The sequence below is a fragment of the Myodes glareolus genome, chromosome X (assembly GCF_982192425.1).
Source record: "Myodes glareolus chromosome X, mMyoGla1.1, whole genome shotgun sequence".
Taxonomy (NCBI): Eukaryota; Metazoa; Chordata; class Mammalia; order Rodentia; family Cricetidae; genus Myodes; species Myodes glareolus.
The window spans coordinates 143,988,017-144,009,091 of NC_142053.1; the positions used below are offsets into that span (position 1 = coordinate 143,988,017).

At 39.4% G+C, this 21,075-nt stretch overlaps 1 protein-coding gene across 3 annotated transcripts; it reads left to right on the plus strand.

Moving 5' to 3' along the window:
* The first annotated feature begins 1,010 nt into the window (after window positions 1-1,010).
* Window positions 1,011-20,370, plus strand: Rgn (regucalcin). Of its 3 annotated transcripts, none has more exons than XM_048461448.2 (7): window positions 1,011-1,271; window positions 3,107-3,284; window positions 5,442-5,624; window positions 10,006-10,221; window positions 11,830-11,961; window positions 18,543-18,697; window positions 19,732-20,370. In XM_048461448.2, the coding sequence occupies exons 2-7, from the start codon at window positions 3,122-3,124 to the stop codon at window positions 19,780-19,782; spliced, it is 900 nt and encodes a 299-aa protein (XP_048317405.1). In that variant the 5' UTR covers window positions 1,011-1,271; window positions 3,107-3,121; the 3' UTR covers window positions 19,783-20,370. The 3 variants fall into 3 exon arrangements, with proteins under 3 accessions (XP_048317405.1, XP_048317404.1, XP_048317406.1); XM_048461447.3 differs by lacking the exon at window positions 1,011-1,271 and adding an exon at window positions 2,448-2,604; XM_048461449.3 differs by lacking the exons at window positions 1,011-1,271; window positions 5,442-5,624 and adding an exon at window positions 2,448-2,604.
* The last annotated feature ends 705 nt before the right edge of the window (window positions 20,371-21,075 follow it).

The window sequence follows — 21,075 nt, forward strand, 5'->3', positions numbered from 1 at the left end:
CTCCATTGCTTTTTAAGAAAAAAAAATTGGGGCTGGAGAAATAACTCAGCAGTTAAGAGCACTTGCTAATTTTGTAGATGATATGGGTTCTACTCCCAGCACCCGATCCAGCACCCTTTTTTGGTCTCCACAGGCACCAGGCATGTATGCAATGCAATACATATATATATATATATATATATACAAGCAAACATACACACACACACAAAAATAAATGATTATGTTTTAGAAAAGGGAAAAGTGGGACAGAGGCAAGAGGAGTCAAGGCTATTCTTATCTACATAACCAGTTTAAGGCCAGCCCAGCCTACCTGAGACTGTTTCAAAAGAAAAGAAAGGGGGGCTGAGTTTTGGTGTGGAGTTGGTGATATACAATGAGACTGTCAAGCAACAATTTCTTAAGAGTGTGGATCAGTAGTAGAATACTTGGAGGTAGGTGGCCCTGAGTTTCACCCTAACCCTACAAAAATGAAGGGAAAAGAAATAACATGAAAGTACCTTTGAAACTTCCAGACATACCAGTTGAGCACTTATATACTACTGATTCTAGAACCAGCACAAACTCAGGGGTGTTTTGGAGAAAAGTATAGCTATGTATAGCTCTCGGTGGGAACTGGAAAGCTAAATGTTGTTTAGGATCATTTATTCCATGTAATTTTTAAACCATATCAAATAAAGTCATTTTTCTTCCCCTTCCAAAAGTATTTTGCAAGGGTTGGCCTGTTGTCACCAAGGTCTTCCCAGCTAGGGAGGCGAAGGGCTTTGTTTAACCGCTTTGTTCTTTTCTTTTTAACCTATTTGTGTTTAACCAGATCCCTGTCCCAATCCTTTAGGCATTTTAACAACTTCTTTCTGTTTGTTGAACTAAGAGATTAACTTTAGATAGCCGTCCAAACTCCAAAGTTTACTTTTGCTGTGCCCCCTGCTGCTTCTCATGCCGGCCTGGGCTGGATTCAGCTGGGTGCTTCCAGTTGCTGTGGGAGACAGCGTGAGCACCAGGAGCGAGAAGGGTGAGGCCTCACAGTCCCCAGGCCTGTGGCTATCCATCTGCCTGGAGAGTTTTTTCTCCTTCCCAAGGTTCTCTGCGTGACCTTTGAGCTGCCTGCGCTGTCACACTAGCCTTGCGAATATCCAGGACAGGACAGCATTAGTGAAGAAGGCAAGAAAGCTAGATTCCCAGGCGACCGGGAAGCTAGATTCGCTCACCCTTGTCTTCCCACACGGCGCAGAGATTGCCCTGTGACCAACCGGAGACCCCGTGCCAGGAGCAAGGTAGGCTCGGTGGCGGTCAGCTTCCCAGAGCTCTGTCATTGCTGTCACTGCCCCCAACCTCGGGAGGCGCAGCAGTGCTACCAGCTTGTCCGAAGAACCCTCCCGTTGGCACAGGTACTCCACCCCCATCCAAGCCGCCAGTTTGCAGTCAGAACCTCCCTTCCCCTCAACCCGGTCAAAAAATGGGTCATTTGGCAGCACTGCCCCCACCCCCCGTTGCTCGCAGGACAGACTGTGGAGTTGAAAATGCTATTGCAAAAGTCCTGCGTCTGATCTTGCGGCTTATCTAAGATTGATAGCATGAAAGCCCTTTGGAGCCTGGGTCAATTTTTAACAGCCAATGAAACATGGCAAATGCTACAGTGCTGGTAGTTAATACTTTGAGACAGAGGTCTGAGCTGTGTTTCTAAAATCATGCAATTTATTGAAGGAAATATTGAACCAAAGCTTGTTCTCCCCCGACCCTTGTATTCACTTGCCCACCCACGTGTGGAACTGCTTAGTTCAAATCAGGTAGACCCCTGGGAGAAGCATGAAGTTGCCGCAATTTCCATCAGCACTAAGACCTACTGGGGCAGACTTGCAGAGCAAAGTTTCCTGCCCCTTCAAGGGAGAATTCTTGACAGATCTCTATTTTTCTGATAATTTTTCTTTTTTTAATTTCTCCCAGTTCAATGGCTACAGTCTTTGGCCTAAAGTCCAAGCATAGATTGTTCTTTGCCTTTGGGATTCAAGGCTCCCTGCCAACTAGCCTCAAGGAGCCAAGCTTCAACAACTAAGGGAGCGAGAGGTGGAGTACTGTAGCAGAGTGCATCAAGGTCCTGGTTCTATCTTCATCCCCGCCCCGCATTGACACTTAAAAACAAACAAACAAACAAACAAACAAAAACACTTACCAGGGAAAATGCCCTTCACACCTGCGATTGTCTGAATTTGAAAATGGACATAGACTTTTTGGGGGAGGTAGGGACAGTACTAGATATTAACCCCAAGCCCTAGCACTAGGAAACTGTTGTACCCTGGCCACACACCAAGCCTCTGGCTGTTAACTTAATTCAGGGTATTATCACTGATGAATACATTTCTAAAACTGGCTGCCCTCCCCCAAGGAGAGCAATAGCATCAGTTGATGAGGGAGGAGTGACAGCATAAAAAGGTGACCTGCAGACACCCAGAGGGGCCACCAATAAGGGAGTTGCCCGCCCTTTGGAGGTCAGGGTGCAAGCATAAAAGGCTGCCTAGCACTCTTGCTGAGTTACTACCACCAAGGTGTGGGTGGCAGAGTGCTTCTTTTCTTTTCCGTTTTAAAGGCAGCTTGAAAAGACCCTCACTGGTAAGTTGACTGGAGATGCTTCATGTCATGTCCTACTAGCCCTTTCTTCTTTCTCCTCCTCACCATCTGCTGCCATGCTGCACACCTTGCTCTGATGGGGGGAAGTACACCCGCCTTTTTATTCTGATTCAATACTCAGGGAGAGTTCAGATTTGGTTCCAGACTGCCTTAATAAAATTAATTTTATAATAATCAATTAACAGATTTTTTTGTCTTCCAAGTGCATATAAAAACTACATTTACAGTGTACAGAAGTGCTACTGTGCATATCTTAACTAAAAAAAATACTTTATTGCTCAAAACCCTCAGTACTGTCTGAGCTGTTGGAAACCTGGTGCAGATAGAATTGCTCAATGCAGGATTGCCATTAACCTGTAATTTCAGAAAACTGTCGTATCTGCACAATACCAGAAACCAAGGTATCCCTGCCATCCGTACTGGGTCTTGTGCTGAATTTGTTCCATACAATTGCCTTTCATTTATTCTCTGTTCCCTTTAATAGGCTTTTCCTGCGACCATGTCTTCCATCAAGATCGAATGTGTTTTACGAGAGAACTGCAGGTGTGGGGAGTCTCCGGTATGGGAGGAGGTATCCAACTCTCTGCTGTTTGTAGACATCCCTGCAAAGAAGGTTTGTCGATGGGACTCACTCAGCAAGCATGTGCAACGAGTGGCTGTGGGTAAGAATGAAAGCCAAGCTCCTCTCCTCACAGTTAGCCATCTTTTCCCAGCTTGGGGGGGGGGGGGGGGAGAAGGGGGACATCATTGACTTGGGTCCTTCTTCTTAAAGCCTGACTAAAGATACTTTGAAATGCTTTGGGTTGTCATGGTCTCTGTACCTGTGATCCATGTGAACCCAATGATGATCATCAATACTTTTCTCATCCTCTTGCTTGGAGCACAACATTCCCAACTTCCTTTGCTTTAGTTTGTGCTGCTGGAGATGGAACCCTCGGCTTCAGGCATGCTCAGCAAGTACTCTACCACGAAATTATGCCTCCAGTGCCCTGTTTTTGTTTTAATGCTGAGGTACTATAGTGTCTCTTTCAGTATAGTGATTGCCTTCAGATAACAGTATCCACGGCGAACACTCCATTAGTGGCATAGCAAAAGCTATCTACTCTGGTTAGGCCAAGACCTCCATTTTCAAAAAAAAAAAAGCCAACAACAATATAAACAGATGTATCACTTCTTTGTGGGAAAAAAAAAGAGAGAGAGAGTTCCTAGGCTTCAAAAGCATCAACCAGTACTGTTTACTCCCAGCACAAATGTGAGATTACTGACAGGATTCCCAAGAGAGCTTTGTGGTTTCAAAGGAGTTTTTAGGGCTTTCTATGTCTCCAGGCGATGGGCCGGGAGTGCTTATCGAGTAGGCAAACAAGTTTCTGTTTTTGTTATTGGATCCTTGGGAAGAGATAGCAGGATTTTCCTAAATCAAAGGGAATTTCTGGTTTCTGCTCTCTTCCCATGAATTCAACTGTGAGTTTAAAGCATCTTTCCCTGGTGCTGAAGATTGAAACCAGGACACACACACACCACAAGCTGCATTCCCAGACTTTTTGAAAAAATTGATTTTGTGTTTGGGGCATACTGGTTCCCCCGCACCCATGTTGACGTCAGAGAAGAACTTGCAGGAGTCGGTTCACTTCTTCCACCATATAAAGTCAGAGGACAACTTTTGGAACTCTTTCTTTCCACTATATGAGTTTTGGAGATTGAACTCAGATTATCAGACTTGGTGGCAAAAAGCCCTTACCTACTGAACCGTTTTCTTTATAAGGCAAGGGCTTGACATATAGCTAAGGTTGATGTGGAACTCACAGGTTCTTGCTTCCACTAGAATCAGCTTCAAACTTACCCATCAATGTGTTTATAGCTCCAAGCAGAATGCTTCTGCCTCTGCCTTCCCTGGTCCCTCATTCCCAGCATTCCCCAAATTCCTACCCATAATTAGCAAAGTCTCCCAGTCTTGCCAAGGGTCTATGTTTTATCAGGAGTTTAGAAAACTAAATTATCAGGAGGCATCTCAGGCTGTAGTTAAATTCCTTGTTAAGAGCATGACCCTCCTTATATGGTCTTGTATATTCCCAGGGTCCCCAAGGGCTTGAGTCAACTTCTGAGCAGGGCTTTGAGCTAAGAGCATTTAGCTTTGATGAGGTGCTTGGGAAATGTTTCTAAACAAACTCAGATAACTGTATTTCCTGTGATACTCAACACGGTAATCTCTCTCCACTTAAAAAGCTTTCTTTTTAATACAGGGAAGAATATTAAAACCAGAAAAGCTAACTATTAAAATAAAAATATAGGAATATAATAGAGATATAAGGGTTGTATTTCATTGCATATACAATCGTATTAGTCATACCTTGCATACTTTCAAAAATATTTGGAAAATGAGTAACAATTTGTAATTAAATATATTAAAAATAAGGACTCTTTCAACATGGTATTAACTAATATGGCAGTGCACACCAATAATACTAGTATTCAGAAGGAAGAGGCAAGAGAATACTGAGATTGGGGCTACCCCTCAGCTACATGGTCAGACAACATTTTAGTACTATTAAAATCACTGGACCCATGGGGTGGTGGTGCACTCATTTAATCCCAGCACTTGGGAGGCAGAGAGGCAAATCTCTGTGAGTTTGAGGCCACCCTAAACTGGTCTACAAAACAAGTTCCAGGACAGCCAGAGCTAAACAGTGAAACCCTGTCTCAAACCCCCCCCCAAAAAAATTACTGAACCCCTGCCTAAGAGATGAAACATGACAAAATGACCTCTGTGCTGGACCACCAGATTGCCTACTACCTTCTAGGTATTGCCTTTACCTCTGCAGATGCCCCAGTTAGCTCAGTGGCACTTCGACAGTTGGGTGGCTATGTTGCCACCATTGGAACCAAATTTTGTGCTTTGAACTGGGAAGATCAATCAGTATTTGTCTTAGCCACGGTGGATAAAGATAAGACAAATAATCGATTCAATGATGGGAAGGTGGATCCTGCTGGAAGATACTTTGCTGGTATGATTTCTTTTTCTTTTTTTTTGCCCCTATTTCTTGTGTTTGAATCTTACTCTGTGTGTGTGTGTGTGTGTGTGTGTTACTATGGGATGGAAAAAAATGTATATATACTAGATACTATATAATGAACATATATATTAAGCCTTACCCAGAGTTAGAGAGTGACTTGTAAACATTTTGTTCTAGTTTTAATATGTACTCTATCAGAGCCTTTCTCTCTCCAGAAACATTTAGGGTTGCATGTGTATGTGTGTGTGTGTTGTGTGTTCTCTAAGGAAAGCGACTTTTTTCTGAGACACAGTCTTACGATGCAACCTTGGCCAGACTGAAACTTGCTAAGTAGACCAGGCTGACCTTGAACTCACAGAAATACACCTGTTTCTGCCTTCTGAATTTTGGAATTAAAAGTGTGTGCCACCGTGCCATGCCTGGCGAGAATGGCATATTTTTACATGAACACAATTTACAGAAGTTTAGCATTGATTCAATAAGTCTGTATTTCTATTATGTCAACTGACCAAATAATGTCCCTTATGGAATTTTCCCCTCCAGTGACGGATCCAGTCTGGAATCACATACTGTACTTATTTGTCTTTTTATCCTCTTAATATGAAGCATTTTCTTGACCCTCCCCCTTCTCTCTTTTTTATGGCATTGCCATTTTTAAAGACTATGATCCCACCCACCCTCTTTAATAATAAAACATTGTTCATTTTGTAGATGTCTGATGTTTCCTTGAGATTAGTTTGATGTTAGACATTCCTGACTGGAATACTGTGGAGGTGATGTCCTGTCCTTCTCAGGGCATCCAGCCTGGAGATACACGCTGTCCCTCTGCCCCTCATTGGTGATGCTGAAGTCCTGCAGCATCTCTGCTTCATAGTAACTGCTGTTTTGTTTTGTTGCTTTGAGAAAAAGTTTCACTATGGGGTCCAGGATGCCCTCAAACTTGCTATGCAGATGAGGTTTGCCTCAGACTTGCAATCTTCCTGCCTCCAGGTCCCAAATGCTGGGATTATAGACACATATCAAACACTACATCTGACTTTAGAAGAATTTTAACTGTAGTTTAAAATATCAGTTATTTTTCACCTCCTATCACCCTGGGAATTAGCCAGCATTGATTCACCATCCCCATTTTTCCATCCCTACACTGCCTTCTCATGTTGTTTGGCTATGACAGCCTTTCCCATGGTGACTCACTATCAGCAGGAGAGGCAGGTAAGATGTCATGAACTGACTATCTATTGGTCCACATCTTGCTGGACTGTTTACAACCACAGAGATTACCCAGCGTAGGTTGAAAGAATAAAGATGGAAATCTATAGAGAGTCCCTCTGCCAATAATTTCTGCTAGATAAAGAATTATGAAGTTGATCCCGGTGCCATACACCTGTTATCCTAGCACTCAGGAAACCGAGGCAGGAATATTGTAAGTTCAAATCCATCCTGGGCTACATAGCACAACCTTAGATAAAGGAGGAAAGATAGCCCTTCCACATGTTCTTCAGTCTCTTCGTGAGAGGTGTGGAAGAATGTTTGTGAAGCAACTTTGAGATAGCAGGAAACTGCTGAGTGACTCATCTTCCCCAGGGAAGGAGGACCTATGCATTTTACACCTATATATATATATATATATATATATATATATATGACCTATACACTATATGCCTATATATAGGACCTATACACTATATACCTATATAGAGAGAGGACCTATACAGTATATGTCTATATATTTAGGACCTATACACTATATACCTATATAGAGAGAAAGATAGAGGACCTATACACTATATACATATATATATAGGTATATATATGTACCTATACACTGTCCTCTTGCCACTCAAGCTTGCTTCTCCTATTTGCAATCTATTTTCCTCTTCTTTCAAATGAAGTATGAAATAGTAGCTTCCCAGTTTCTTCACTCTAATCAGAGTCTGTTCTGGCCTCTGAGAGCATGTGACACCCAAGTCCATCTCCCTGAATACTGAACACTGACTTAAGGGAATGAAGTACTTGAGACGAATGCATATGCTGCTGTTGCTTGGCAAAGCATTCTGTAAGCGGCAGTAACTCTCTGCTCTCAGTTCTTCTACTTCCTGCCACTGAGAGAAGGATGTTGATTGTTCCCAGTATAATTCAGTATTTTTCTACCTCTTTTCAGGTATGACAAATTTTTCTTTGTTGTTTTAATGCTGTACTATTAAATAAATAGCCATTTAAAATTGCTGTGTATTCTTAGTGACTAGGCCATTTTCAACCTGTAACTCCCCTCTTTGCCCACCATATGTAATATGACATTTTTCCTTCATTGTTTTCAAGTATCTTTATTTGACTTTAGGTTTCAGTAATTTGATCACAGTGTGTGGGGGTCTTGGTTCCTTTCTGTTCATTATGTTTTGGATTTGCTCAGCTTCTTAAGTCTACTGAAAACTTTGATAATGTTCTCCAATCTGGAAAGTTTTGAGCCACATAACCTTCAAAAACCTTTCGCCTGCACTTTTTCTTTTTCTCTAGGCACCCAATGAGGTCTTAGCCTTTTTGCTGCCCTGGGGCTACAGGATCTGCTCTTTTTGTCTTCCAAAGCTTTTTGGCTCTGCTTTTCACTTTACCTGGTTTCTTTTTAAAAAGCTGTTATTATTATGTATACAGTGTTCTGCCTGCATGTACACCTACAGATCTCATTATGGATGGTTATGAGACACCATGTGGTTGCTGGGAACTGAACTTAGGACATCTGAGAGTGCTCTTAACCACTGAGCCATCTCTCCAGCCCATTACCTTATTTTCATTGCTCTAACATAGACTACACTGACCTTTGTTCATGTTAATGCTCTTCTGCTATTGAGTTGGTCCAGTGCACTCTCTAGTTTTGTTTGGTTATTCTTCACAGCTTCTAATACTTTGGCAATGTGTTCTATTCTGAGATTCATGACTGTTTATAATTATTTTTTTATAAAACTTGCATTAGTCTTTAACAAAATCTTCCAACATCTGTGCCATATGATTTTCATAATCTATTGATTTCCTACACTTATTGAGTCATCCACCCTTCCTTCCCTGTGTTGCTCAATTTATTAGTTATCTTTCCATCACAATAATGAGATAACTAAGGTGATTAACTTACAAAGAGAAAAAAAGGTTATTTTGATACACATTTTTAAAGGTTCTAGTCCATGATCAAATGACCCTATTGCTTTGGACCTCTGGTAAGGAAACATATTGTGTTGAGAACGTGTGGTAGAGCAAATTTCACATCTCGTGAGCCAGCAAGTAAAAGATGACTAGACTGGCCAGTGTTCCACAACCCCCTTAAAAGTCATGCATCCAGGGGCTGGAGAGATGGCTCAGAGGTTAAGAGCATTGCCTGCTCTTCCAAAGGTCCTGAGTTCAATTCCCAGCAAACACATGGTGGCTCACAACCATCTGTAATGGTGTCTGGTGCCCTCTTCTGGCCTGCAGGCATACACACAGACAGAATATTGTATACATAATAAGTAAATAAATAAATATTTTTTTAAAAAGTCATGCATCCAATGACCTGAGACTTCTAATAGGCTCCACCCCCTAAAAAGTCACAGCATCTCACAAGTCATTAACACATGGGCTTTTGGCTTTTGAAGACATTTAATGCCAAATATAGCACCAAATAATTTTAGGTTATATCCTAGAGATTATGAATATTGTGTTATGAGACCCTGCACAATATTTAAATCCTTTAGAACCTGTGATACAGGCTGAGGATGAGCCTAGGAGTCCACAAATCTCTTTTAAGGGGTTACATTCTTACATATCTCAGGTGGTCCCCAATCTTCTGATTGTCCTCCTTTGGCTTCCAGAGTGCTGGGATTACAGGGGAGGGGCCACCACACTTAGCATATACCATGCATTTTGTTCAGGTTTTATACTTGTGCTCAGTAGGAGAAAATGAGGTTAGTTCATGTTTATCCCTTCTTATTTGAAACCATATCTCTAAATTGCTAAATAGTGTATTGTGCATTTGTGTATATGTGTATGTGTGTGCGTGTTTGTGAGAGAAAGAGAGAGAGAGAGAGTGAGTTTGAGGAAGGAGGTTGTTATGTAGCCCAACCATACCTCAAAGTCACCAAGCTGTTTCAAATTCACCCTCGTGTTTCCTAATCTAAAGTGTTGGTATCATAGGTGTGTTATCACACCCAGCCTTAGGGTGGGTTTCTTTCCATTATAAGAAAGGCAGTTGCCATCCTTAAAAGATAAGAAAAAGAGATTGTTTAAATTTGAGATTGTATAAAATTCTCTTAACTAAAATACTGCAAATGATCCATAATGAGAGAAGATGGGGGTTGTACAGGATGAATATCTACAGGTCTGAGCTAATGTTCTTTGTGTCCCAAAGGCACCATGGCTGAGGAAACAGCCCCAGCAGTACTTGAGCGACACCAAGGGTCCTTGTACTCCCTCTTTCCTGATCACAACGTTAAGAAATACTTTGACCAAGTAGACATCTCCAATGGTTTGGATTGGTCCCTGGACCATAAAATTTTCTACTATATTGACAGCCTGTCCTACTCTGTGGATGCCTTTGACTATGACCTGCATACAGGACAGATCTGTAAGAACATCTTTATTATTTTTTATAATACCACTCATATCATTTTTATGTCTTAATGATCAGTAAGGGATATCTCCCACAGTCCATGTGAAAAGGTATTTATTTGTCAACTACAGAACTTTGAAATTAAAGATGACTCAGACTTGACTGAACTGCCAGTCAAACTGTGGTCCTCAGCACATCTGAACTCTGCTATTTGGGACTAGGGCTATAGCTGGCCTACTGCAACTAGGCCTGAACTGTTTCTTCCATCTCCTCCCTGGAGATGAATCTTAACCTATCAGACAGTGCCTAGAGGCTCATAATATACAACAGAGTGTGAGAAAAGAGGGAAAACTCTGAACATTTTGGTGCCCGATTCTTATTTGATCTTAAGTTAACCATAGGCATGGTTCAGTTCCATCAATGTTCTGTAAAATGAGCCATCACTGGGAACTTCTAGAGAAAAAATTATTTAGAAGAATTTGAAACGGAGACATTGAAACTGCTTGATGAAAAGTGCCAGACAGGAAGAGCAAAAATGACTTGAAAAAAGTCACAAGGCTTTGTGTAGATTTAATCAAGGGCAAACCCTTCCAGTACAGAGGCTTTTCTTTGAAGTATGTAGTGCTCTTTTTTATGACTATTCTTACCCAATTTTCTTACACATGGTTTTAACATTTTTCCATTATACCTCAATTTGATTGCTGGAATGACCTGAATTTTGTAGCTGGCTATTCTTCTGCATTGTTTTGTTTTGTTTTTTGTTTTTTGTTTTTTGTTTTGAGGTGCTGGAGGCCAAACTCATTTCTTTGTGTGTGTACTAAGGTGAAATTCCAGCCCTCTTCTACATTTCAGTGTCCATTGTTTAGTTACTCTGGATCTCCTTTAAGCAACCTGAGGATTTTAGAATGCCCTTTTTAATAAGTAAGCTCTTTAATTGTTGTTTCTTGATTTTGTAGCAAGTAAGAAAAATAATGAGTGTCTCCCCAGATTTTGTACATGCATTGTTCATGTGGTACCATTAAGCTGCTTAGTAAAAGCAGGAATGTTGGTAACTAAGATAGTGATCTAAGCACAGACTGAAGAACATTCGAGATAGACTTGCAAAGCTTAGTTTTGGTCAGCCTCAGAGAGCTACCTATTGATACTAAGAATTCGGAAATGGCATGATGACTGCTCCTTCAAGACTAATCCTAGTGCTCAGAAGTCTGAGGAAGGAAGATTATTTTAAGACTCTGAAGACAGATTGGGCTACACATGAATTCTGGGTCAGCCTTGGATATAAAATGAGAACTTGTATCTAAATAAGTAGATAATGCAGTTTTATTGAGCTTAGTGGTAGAGCACTTGTCTACCATACACAAGGCTCTGAATTCTACCTCCAGAAGTGAAAAAAAGAAAACAAAACTTTTCTTTTCCTCTGAAGCCTTAGAAATCTTAGACATATATATCTTTATAAAGACAAAAGGAAGTGAATCTATCCCAAATGATATAGTAAAAAATTTTTTTTTCACATGCCAGCCACTAGACAAGCATAAGTGACAGTGCTTGAGAGTGCACCGTCTACTTGTCAGCATTCTGTGACCCATTGTTTTGTCGTGTTTTGGTTTTGGTTATCAACTGCAGCCAACCGCAGAATTGTTTACAAGATGGAGAAAGATGAACAAATTCCAGATGGAATGTGCATTGATGCTGAGGGAAAGCTTTGGGTGGCCTGTTACAATGGAGGAAGAGTAATTCGTCTAGATCCTGAGACAGGTACGCTGGAGACAAAATGGAACAGCCTACCCAGTCCAGAAAACTAGAGATCATTACTAATACAGTTAGAGTTATGTTAGTGGTCTTAACTGGGCAATTTTGGAAATGAAGGCAAAATACACAACGCCAAATTTATAGTCAGAATTTCTTTTCCTATGGAAGTAAGTCTCTCTGCCAATAGTTAAATTGTCAGAGAAGGTAAGTTAAATACATGGATGGGAACCAGGTAATATGGTAGCTTATATATAAACCTAGAAATCAGGAGGTTAAGCCAAGGAGATGGTGAGTTTGAGGCAGTCAAGCCATGTGGGGGTTTGTAGTCAGAGATGGCTCATTCATTCCCAGCTGCCCAGACCCAAAGTAATCACACAGAAACTGTATTATTTGCAATACTCTTTGGTCAATAGTTTAAGCATATTACTAGGTAGCTCTTACACATTAAATTAACCCATTTCTATTAATCTGTGTATTGCCACATGGTTGTAGCTAACCAGTAAGGTTCCATCCAGCATCTGTGTTCTGCAGTGGCTCCATGGCTTCTCACTGACTCTGCCTTCTTTCTCTCAGCATTCACTTTAATTTTCCCACCTAGCTCTACTCTGCCCTATCATAGGCCAAAGCAGTTTCTTTATTCATTAACCAATAAAAGCAATACATATACAGAAGGACTTCCCACATCATTTCCTCTTTTCTGTCTAAATAAAAATGAAGGTTTAGTAAAAAATACATGTAACAAAACAGGTGTCAAAAAAGAATTACAGTTACATTATTTATATCTACTTTATATTTTATCATAACTAAGGAAAATTATAATTATAACTATTTATTGTTTAACTCCATCAAAGACTTCAGAAGTATAAAATATTACCTAAGTAAACAGGAAGTGCATTGTAAGCAACTTCCAAAACTCTAGAATTGAAGAGACATCTCACTGCCTAGACAGTCACCCAAAGTTCTTCTGTAACATTGGGGCACCCGTCTTCACCCTACAGGCCCATAGTATCTAGCAGACTTTTCCAAGAAGCAGAAAATTTCAAAGACAGTTCCCCCTATATTGGTAGTCTGCCAGTCACTTTCTTCTGTATCCCGAAGAATGTCTGGCAGACTTTTTTCATGAAGCAGGAACCCCAAAGGACCATCTCATCTTTAGGCAAATTTAGCAGTCATTTTTCTGTGGGTCCTACATATCCAGTTCATACAGCATAACATCAAGCAGTCCAGGCAAGAGCAGTTTCTTGCTCAAATGGCTAACCAACTCCATAAGGAGTCTCTTTGATGCCTATTATCCTCTTGAAGTACATTGGTGCTGCCAGGAGCAGATATGTCTCATTGTCATGAAAAGTCCTAAGTTCTTAAAACATTTTAAATACCTATCTAACTGAAATATATTTCTATGTATCTAGAAAACCTAACTAACCTCACTACAAACTTGACTATCATAGATGATTTTCTATTAACCTATATTTTTAAATTATATATTACATTTTTAAAAGAGCTGCACAAAAACAATACCTTAAACAAGAGCATAAATACACATATAACAAAATTGATCTTAAATTTGTATCAATAAACCAACATCCATACCAATGCAAATCTCTATAGAATATTCCCCTTTAAATGTAAACATATTTATAAACAATTATTTAGGTAATTTGTGCATAGTTCTTTCCAAACCGTTCCTGCTTTTTGTTGGGCAAAGTAATTTTGAGGGTTCATGGAAATCTTTTGGATGGTCTTGGCCCATCAAACCACATTAGTCTGGAAAGAATCCATAAAAGCAGAACCTCTTTTCCAAAGCAACAAATCCTTAGACCCAAATTTTGTAATCAAAATACCTTTAAAATATATATGTTGGTTTAACTTAGCAGCCCCAAAAGCAAATATCTCTCTGTAGTCAAAAAATTCAAAGAAAACACAATACTAAACATAATTCATACTCTCTGTGTATTTTCCAGGTATACATTGCTTATTTTTCTTTATTCCTTTAATCTATGACTGTCTTACTCTATCTCTTTAAAGACTATGTTTTATTTTTTCTATATTTTTTCTTCTCTCTCTCAAGCCCATGTACATTTATCCAACAATGTAACCCATTTAGAGGTCTTTACCATCTGAATTTGTTTTTATTGCAAAACATAATTTTATCTATAATCCTTTTCTGACCAGGACCACTTCTAAAAATGCTAAGCAGACATTGCTAGGAACAATTCCACGGTCCTGTCTGTTGGTTCTGCCCACTCCAACATGGTGGAGGCATGTTCACTGCCTCTGAGAGCCACACACGCTGCCCCAGCTCCAGGGTCGCAGCTGGTCTATGTCACCATTTAGCAACTAGTAGCATGTTGCTCACAAACCCCATTTAAGTGCTCAGCCTCCTGAAAGAGTCAGAGTTCATGCTGGCATCATGAACCAGAAAAACCAGGAAGCTGCCATTTCTTTTTTTATTTTTTATATTATATACTTTCTATTTTTATTGATTTTTATTTTTTTCTGCTCACCTCCCAGCCTCTCCCCTCCCTTCTCTCAAGGTCCCCATGCTCCCAATTTACTCAGGAGATCTTGTCTTTTTCTATTCCAATGTAGATTAGATCTATGTATGTCTCTCTTAAAATCCTCATTGTTGTCTAGGTTCTCTGGAATTGTGATTTGTAGGATGATTTTCTTTGCTTTATGTTTTAAAAAAAATGCTTATGGGTAAGTACATATGATAATTGTCTTTCTGTGTCTGGGTTACCTCACTCAAAATAATGTTTTCTAGCTCTATCCATCTGCCTGCAAATTTCAAAATGTTATTATTTTCTTCTATGTAGTACTCCATTGTGTAAATGTACCACATTTTCCTTATCCATTCTTCAGTCAAGGGGCATTTAGGTTGTTTCCAGGTTCTGGCTATGACAAACAAAGCTGCTATGAACACATGTCTTTGTGGTACAACTGAGCATTGTTTGGGTATATACCCAAAAGTGGTATTGCTGGGTCTTGAGGAAGGTTGTTTCCTAATTTTCTGAGAAATCACCACACTGACATCCAATGGAGTTGTACCAGCTTGCATTCCCACCAGCAATGCAGGAGTGTTCCCTTTCCCCATAACCTCTCCAGCATAAGTTATCATCAGTGTTTTTGATCTTGGTCATCCTTACAGGTGTAAGATGGAATCTCAGAGTTGTTCTGGATTTGCATTTCTCTGATGACTAAGGATGTTGAACATTTCCTTAAGTGTCTTTCAGCCATTTCAAATTCCTCTGTTGAGAATTTTCTGTTTAGGTCTATACTCCATTTTTTTATTGGATAACTTGTTCTTTTGATGACCAATTGCTTGAGTTCTTTGTATATTTTGGAGATCAGTCCTCTGTCTGATGCAGGGTTGGTGAAGATCTTTCCCATTCTGTACGCTGTTGTTTTGTCTTATTGACCATGTCCTTTGCTTTACAGAAGCCTTTCAGTTTCAGGAAATCCCATTTATTATTAGTTGTTTCAGTGTCTGTGCTACCTGGGTTATATTCAGGAAGTGGTCTCCTGTGCCAATGCATTCAAGTGTACTTCCCACTTTCTCTTCTATGAGGTTCAGTGTGGCTAGCTTTATATTGATGTCTTTGATCCATTTGAACTTGAGTTTTATGCATGGTGACAGATAGGGATCTATTTTCATTCTTCTACATGTTGATATCCAGTTATGCCAACACCATTTGTTAAATATGCTTTCTTTTTGATATTTTATTATCCATTTGATTTTTTTTTTTTTTGCTTCTTTGTCAAAAATCAGGTGTTCGAAGGTGTCTTCGATTTGGTCCATTGGTCCTCCTGTCTGTTTGTATGCTGATACTAGGCTGCTTTCAGTACTGTATCTCTGTAGTAGAATTTTAAGTCAGGGATTGTGATCTTTCCAGAAGTTCTTTTATTATACAGGATTGTTTTGGCTTTCCTGGGATTTTTGCTTTTCCATATAAAATTGAGTACCATTCTTTCAAGGTCTGTGAAGAATTTTGCTGGAATATTTTTATTGATATTTATTGAGCTCTACATTTTTCTCTGCTCCCCTCCCTGCCTTTCCCCTTCCCCTTCAACCCTCCCACATGGTCCCCATGCTCCCAATTTACTCAGGAGATATTGTCTTTTTCTACTTTCTACTTCCCATGTAGATTAGATGTATGTAAGTCTCTCTTAGTGCCCTCATTGTTGTCTAAGTTCTCTGGGATTGTGGTTTGTAGGCTGGCTTTCTTTGCTTTATGTTTAAAATCCACCTATGAGTGAGTACATGTGATAATTGTCTTTCTGTGTCTGGCTTTTTTCTGGGATTTTGCTGGGCATTACATTGAATCTGTAGATTGTTTTAGGTAAGATTGCCATTTTTACTATGTTAATTCTACCTACCCAAGAGCATGGGAGATCTTTCCACTTTCTGGTGTCTTCTTCAATTTCTTTCTTCAAAGATTTAAAGTCCTTGTCATGTAAGTAAGTCTTCCACTTGTTTGGTTAGATTTACTCTGAGATATTTTATGCTATTTGTGGCTATTGTGAAGGATGATGTTTCTCTGATTTCTTTCTCTCCATTTAGTGCGATATTGCTGTTGACTTGTTGTATATTGCCTTTATTATGTTTATGTTCCTTGTAATCCTGCTCTCTCCAAGACCTGTATCATGAAGGGATGTTGTATTTTGTCAAAAGCTTTTCTGACATATAATGTGATTTGTCATGTGTTTTTTATCTTTTTTTATCATGTGTTTTTTATTTTAGTGTGTTTATATGGTGGATTACATTGACAGATTCTCATATGCTGAACTATCCCTGCATCTCTAGGATGAAGTCATCTTGATCATGGTAGATGATGGTTCTGAAGTGTTCTTGAATTCAATTTGCCAGTATTTTATTGAGTATTTTTGCATCAAATTTCATGAGTGAAATTAATCTGTAATTTTTTTCTAAGCGATGTCTTTGTATGGTTTGGGTATTAGGGTAATTGTAGCCTCATAAAATAACAGTTTGGCAATGTTCCCTTTGATCCTATTGTGTGGAACAATTTGAGGAGTATTGGTATTAGTTTCCTTTGAAAATCTTGTAGAATTCTGAGCTGAAACCATCTGGTCCTGGGCTTTTTTTGGGGGGGAGACTTTTGATGACTGTTTCTATTTCTTCAGCAGTTATAGGTCTGTTTAATTTGTTTATCTGGTCTTGATTTAATTTTAGTAAGTGATATTTATCCAGAAGTTTGTCCATTTCCTTTAAGTTTTCCAATTTTGTGGAGTACAGGTTTTTGAAATATGGCCTGATGATTCTCTATATTTCCTCCATATCTGTTGTTATGTCCCCCTTTTCATTTCTGATTTTGTTAATTTGAATATTCTCTCTCTGCCTTTTAGTTAATCTGAATAAAGGTTTGTCTATTTTGTTGATTTTCTAGCAGAACCAACTCTGTCTCATTGATTCTTTGTATTGTTTTCTTTTTTCTATTTAATTGATTTCAGCTCTCAATTTGATTATTTCCTGCCATCTAGTTCTCTTAGGTGAGCTTGCTTCTTTTTGTTCTAAATGTTCTGTTAATTCACTAGTGTGGGATTTTTCTAGCCTCTTTATGTAGGGACACTGCTTTCATTGTGTCCCATAAATTTGGGTATGTTGTGTGATCATTACCATTGAATTTTAGAAAGTCTTTAATTTCTCCATTTATTTCTTCCTTAACTCATTGATGATTCAGGTGAGCATTGTTTAATTTCTATGTGCTTGTTGGCTTTCTGGAATTAGTATTGCTGTTGAAGTCTAGTTTTAAGCCTTGGTGATCTGATAAGATGCATGGGGTTATTCCAATTTTTTGTATCTGTTGAGGTTTGTTTTGTTACCGAGTATGTGGTCAATTTTTGAGAAGGTTCCATGAGGTGCTGAGAAGAAGGTATATTCTTTTCAGTTTTGATGGAATATTCTATAGATGTCTGTTAAGTCCATTTGAGTCATGACATTTGTTAGTTCCCTTATTTCTCTGTTAATTTTTTGTCTGACTCACCTGTCCAGTGGTGAGAGGGGAGTGTTGAAGTCTCCCACTATTAGTGTGTGGAGTTTAATGTATGATTTAAGCTTTAGAAGTGTTTCTTTTACATATGAGGGTGCCCTTGTATTTGGGGCATAGATGTTCAGTATTGAGATTTCCTATTCATGAATTTGTGACTAATATGAAATGTCCTACTTTGTCTCTTTTGATTGATTTTAGTTTGAAGTCTATTTTGTTGGATATTAGGATAGAAGCTCCCGTTTCTTATGCTGAGTCAGTAAGCCTTTTCTTAAAGGAGTTGCGGAGCTCCTGCTCACTGCCAGCAAGCACAGCCCATGGTGGGGGGGGGGAATGCTGGCTACCAAGAAGCCATGCTTTCTTTTGTGTCTAGAATTCCTTTCCAAGCTTCCTCAGGTTTTAAATTGATGTAGTCAGCACATGATGGTACGCCATTCTGTTGTGCATTAGCCCCTTCCACGGGATGAATTCTGACCCCCACAGTCTCTTAGACCATCCCTATCCTTCATAAAAGCTCCAGAAGCATTGTGTATGATGCAAATTTCTAGACCTAAATTTCAAATAAAGTATTTGTTGACCTAGGAAAAAGACTCCAAACTGTAAAGTTGCCTGTTGATAAAACAACATCATGCTGCTTTGGAGGAAAGGATTATTCTGAAATGTATGTGACCTGTGCCAGGGATGGGATGGATGCTGAAGGCCTTCTGAGGCAGCCTGATGCTGGTGGCATTTTCAAGGTGATGTGGTCTTTTGGGGGGGTGTGGAGGGTATTCTGTAAAATAATTGATCAGTGCTTCTGCATACTTCCCCAAAAACATGTGATTGGCATGTTAATCTAGTCACAATAAACTTAACCATTTTGATTTTCTAGACTATAAGTTATATAAAGTTCAGAATGATGTGTCTAACCTACTTTCAGTATTTTGAAATATTTGCATGCTTCAATAGTGTTTGTAAGATCATCTGATTGTTCTGATGTCATAAAAAATATGTGCAGGTTTTTAACAATTTTTGTGACAGAGCAAACACTGATTTAAAAAATCATACATGAGTCAGGCAGTGGTGGTGCATGCCTTTAATCCCAGCACTCAGGAGGCAGAAGCAGGCAGATCTCTGTGAGTTTGAGGCCAGCCTGATCTACACAGAGAGAGTTCCAGAACAGCCTGGGCTACACAGAGAAACCCTGTCTTGAAAAACCAAAACAAACAAACAAATAAAAACTCACCTTTCTTGACAGGTGAGAAAATGATGGAACTAAATTGTTCTATATCAGTGTGCATGCTTGCTCATTGAGCTAGAATGTATGTGAATGACTGGTTGAACCATGTAATACCTAACTCTTTTTCATGATAAAAAAATAAAATGGGGTTATTAAAGGTAGCTAAACATGTTATTATTTTTTATTTATTTATTATATGTAGTGTTCTGCCTACATGTATGCCTGCAGGCCAGAAGAGGGCACCAGATCTCATTATAGATGGTCATGAGCCACCATGTGGTTGCTGGGAATTGAACTCAGGTCTTCTAGAAGAGCAGTCAGTGCTCTTAACCACTGAGCCATCTCTCCAGCCCCTAGATATATTATTATAAATCTCAATTTACTTGGTGTTTGTTTGTGACAAGATCTCACTACATAGCCCGGGCTGGCTATGTAGTCTTTCTGCCTCAACCACCCAAGTACTGAGGTTACAAGTATGAGCCACCATGCCTGGATTTGTAACGATGGTTTGAAGACTATAATTTACCAGTTTCATTCTTTTTTTCCCAACAGATAACTGGTCTTGGGGTCAAAGGAATTGCCCCATATTCCTATGCAGGGTGAACTGCAGTTCTTCCTTGCTATCAGAAGAAAAAGCTTTGAAGACAACTGGAGAACTAAGGAACTTAAATCAATGAAATTTCAATCTAGTTTTTTTTAATGAGACAATGATATAGCAGAGTCAGGCTTTAATTTATAGTTTCGACTGGGTGCTGGGGAATAAACCCAGTGTGTGACATATTAATTAAGAACATAAACTAACAGTGAACTACATCCCTAGTGTTTTTTTTAAGTAGAGCATTTTTTCACAGAGAATAAATGGACTTAATAGCACCTTCTATTAAAAACAATCCTATAGAAATGCAAAAAGTTGTTCAACTATCAATCAGCCTGATGACTGCAAATTGCTCTTGGGTTGAAATGGGACTTTGTCCATTCTTTTCCTGCATTCCATACTTGCTGTATCCAAAGCTCCAAAAAATTAATGCATAGAAACTTGGTGATTTGTAATGATTTTGGGAAACTTCCTGTTTGTTATTTTTACAAACTAAAATACTGTCACAGGATATGATACAAACACTGTGGCACAATCTGTGGTTCTAACTGCCGCCTACTGGATATAAAAAAATACATCAAATGGCAAAGAATTTACATTCCTTTTTTTACATTTATTTATTCATCTGTGTGTGTGTGTGTGTGTGTGTGTGCTGTGCACACGTGCAAATCAGTCAGAGAACAATTTATAAGACCCAGTTATTTCCTTCTTCAAATCCTATTTCAAGGACTTGATCTCAGATGGTACCTTTATTGACTGAGCCATCTCACTGAGTGTTGCTGCTGCTTCCTCTTTCTCCTCTTCCTTTATTTATTTATGTATTTTATGGATGTGACTGCTCTATTTCCATGTATTCCTGTATAACAGAAAAGGGCATCAGACAGAAGAGACCATTAGATCTCATTTGAGAGCTAATGTCATTGCTGGGAATTGAATCTGGGTCCTCTGGAAGAACATCGAGTGCTCTTAACTGCTGAGTAATTTCTCCAGCCCTCTTCCACTTTCTTTTTTGAGATGAGGTCTCTTTCATGTCGTTCATGCTGATTTTGAGCTTTCTAGGTGAGGATGGCCTTGAACTCCTGATCCTCCTGCCTCCATTTCCCAGATGCTAGAGATGTATGTGTGCCACCATGCCGAGTTTGGAAAGAGTTTTTTGTGGCGGGGGTGAGGGGGGTCAAGAAGGACACTTAAAAGAAATCCCACACTAGCTCAGAACTGAGAGATAGACGGTTATTTATTTAGGGGTAGACTCACAAATCAGAATCCTCTGCTGGAGCAGAGATCAGAAACCGGATCCCGCA

Bases quoted from the DNA above. Each gene is read 5' to 3' on its own strand.
- Rgn (XM_048461448.2), top strand. From the start codon at position 3,122: ATGTCTTCCATCAAGATCGAATGTGTTTTACGAGAGAACTGCAGGTGT. The intron at 5,625-10,005 runs GTATGATTTCTT...TGTGTCCCAAAG, and splicing joins TGCTGGAAGATACTTTGCTG to GCACCATGGCTGAGGAAACA. The intron at 10,222-11,829 runs GTAAGAACATCT...TATCAACTGCAG, and splicing joins CCTGCATACAGGACAGATCT to CCAACCGCAGAATTGTTTAC.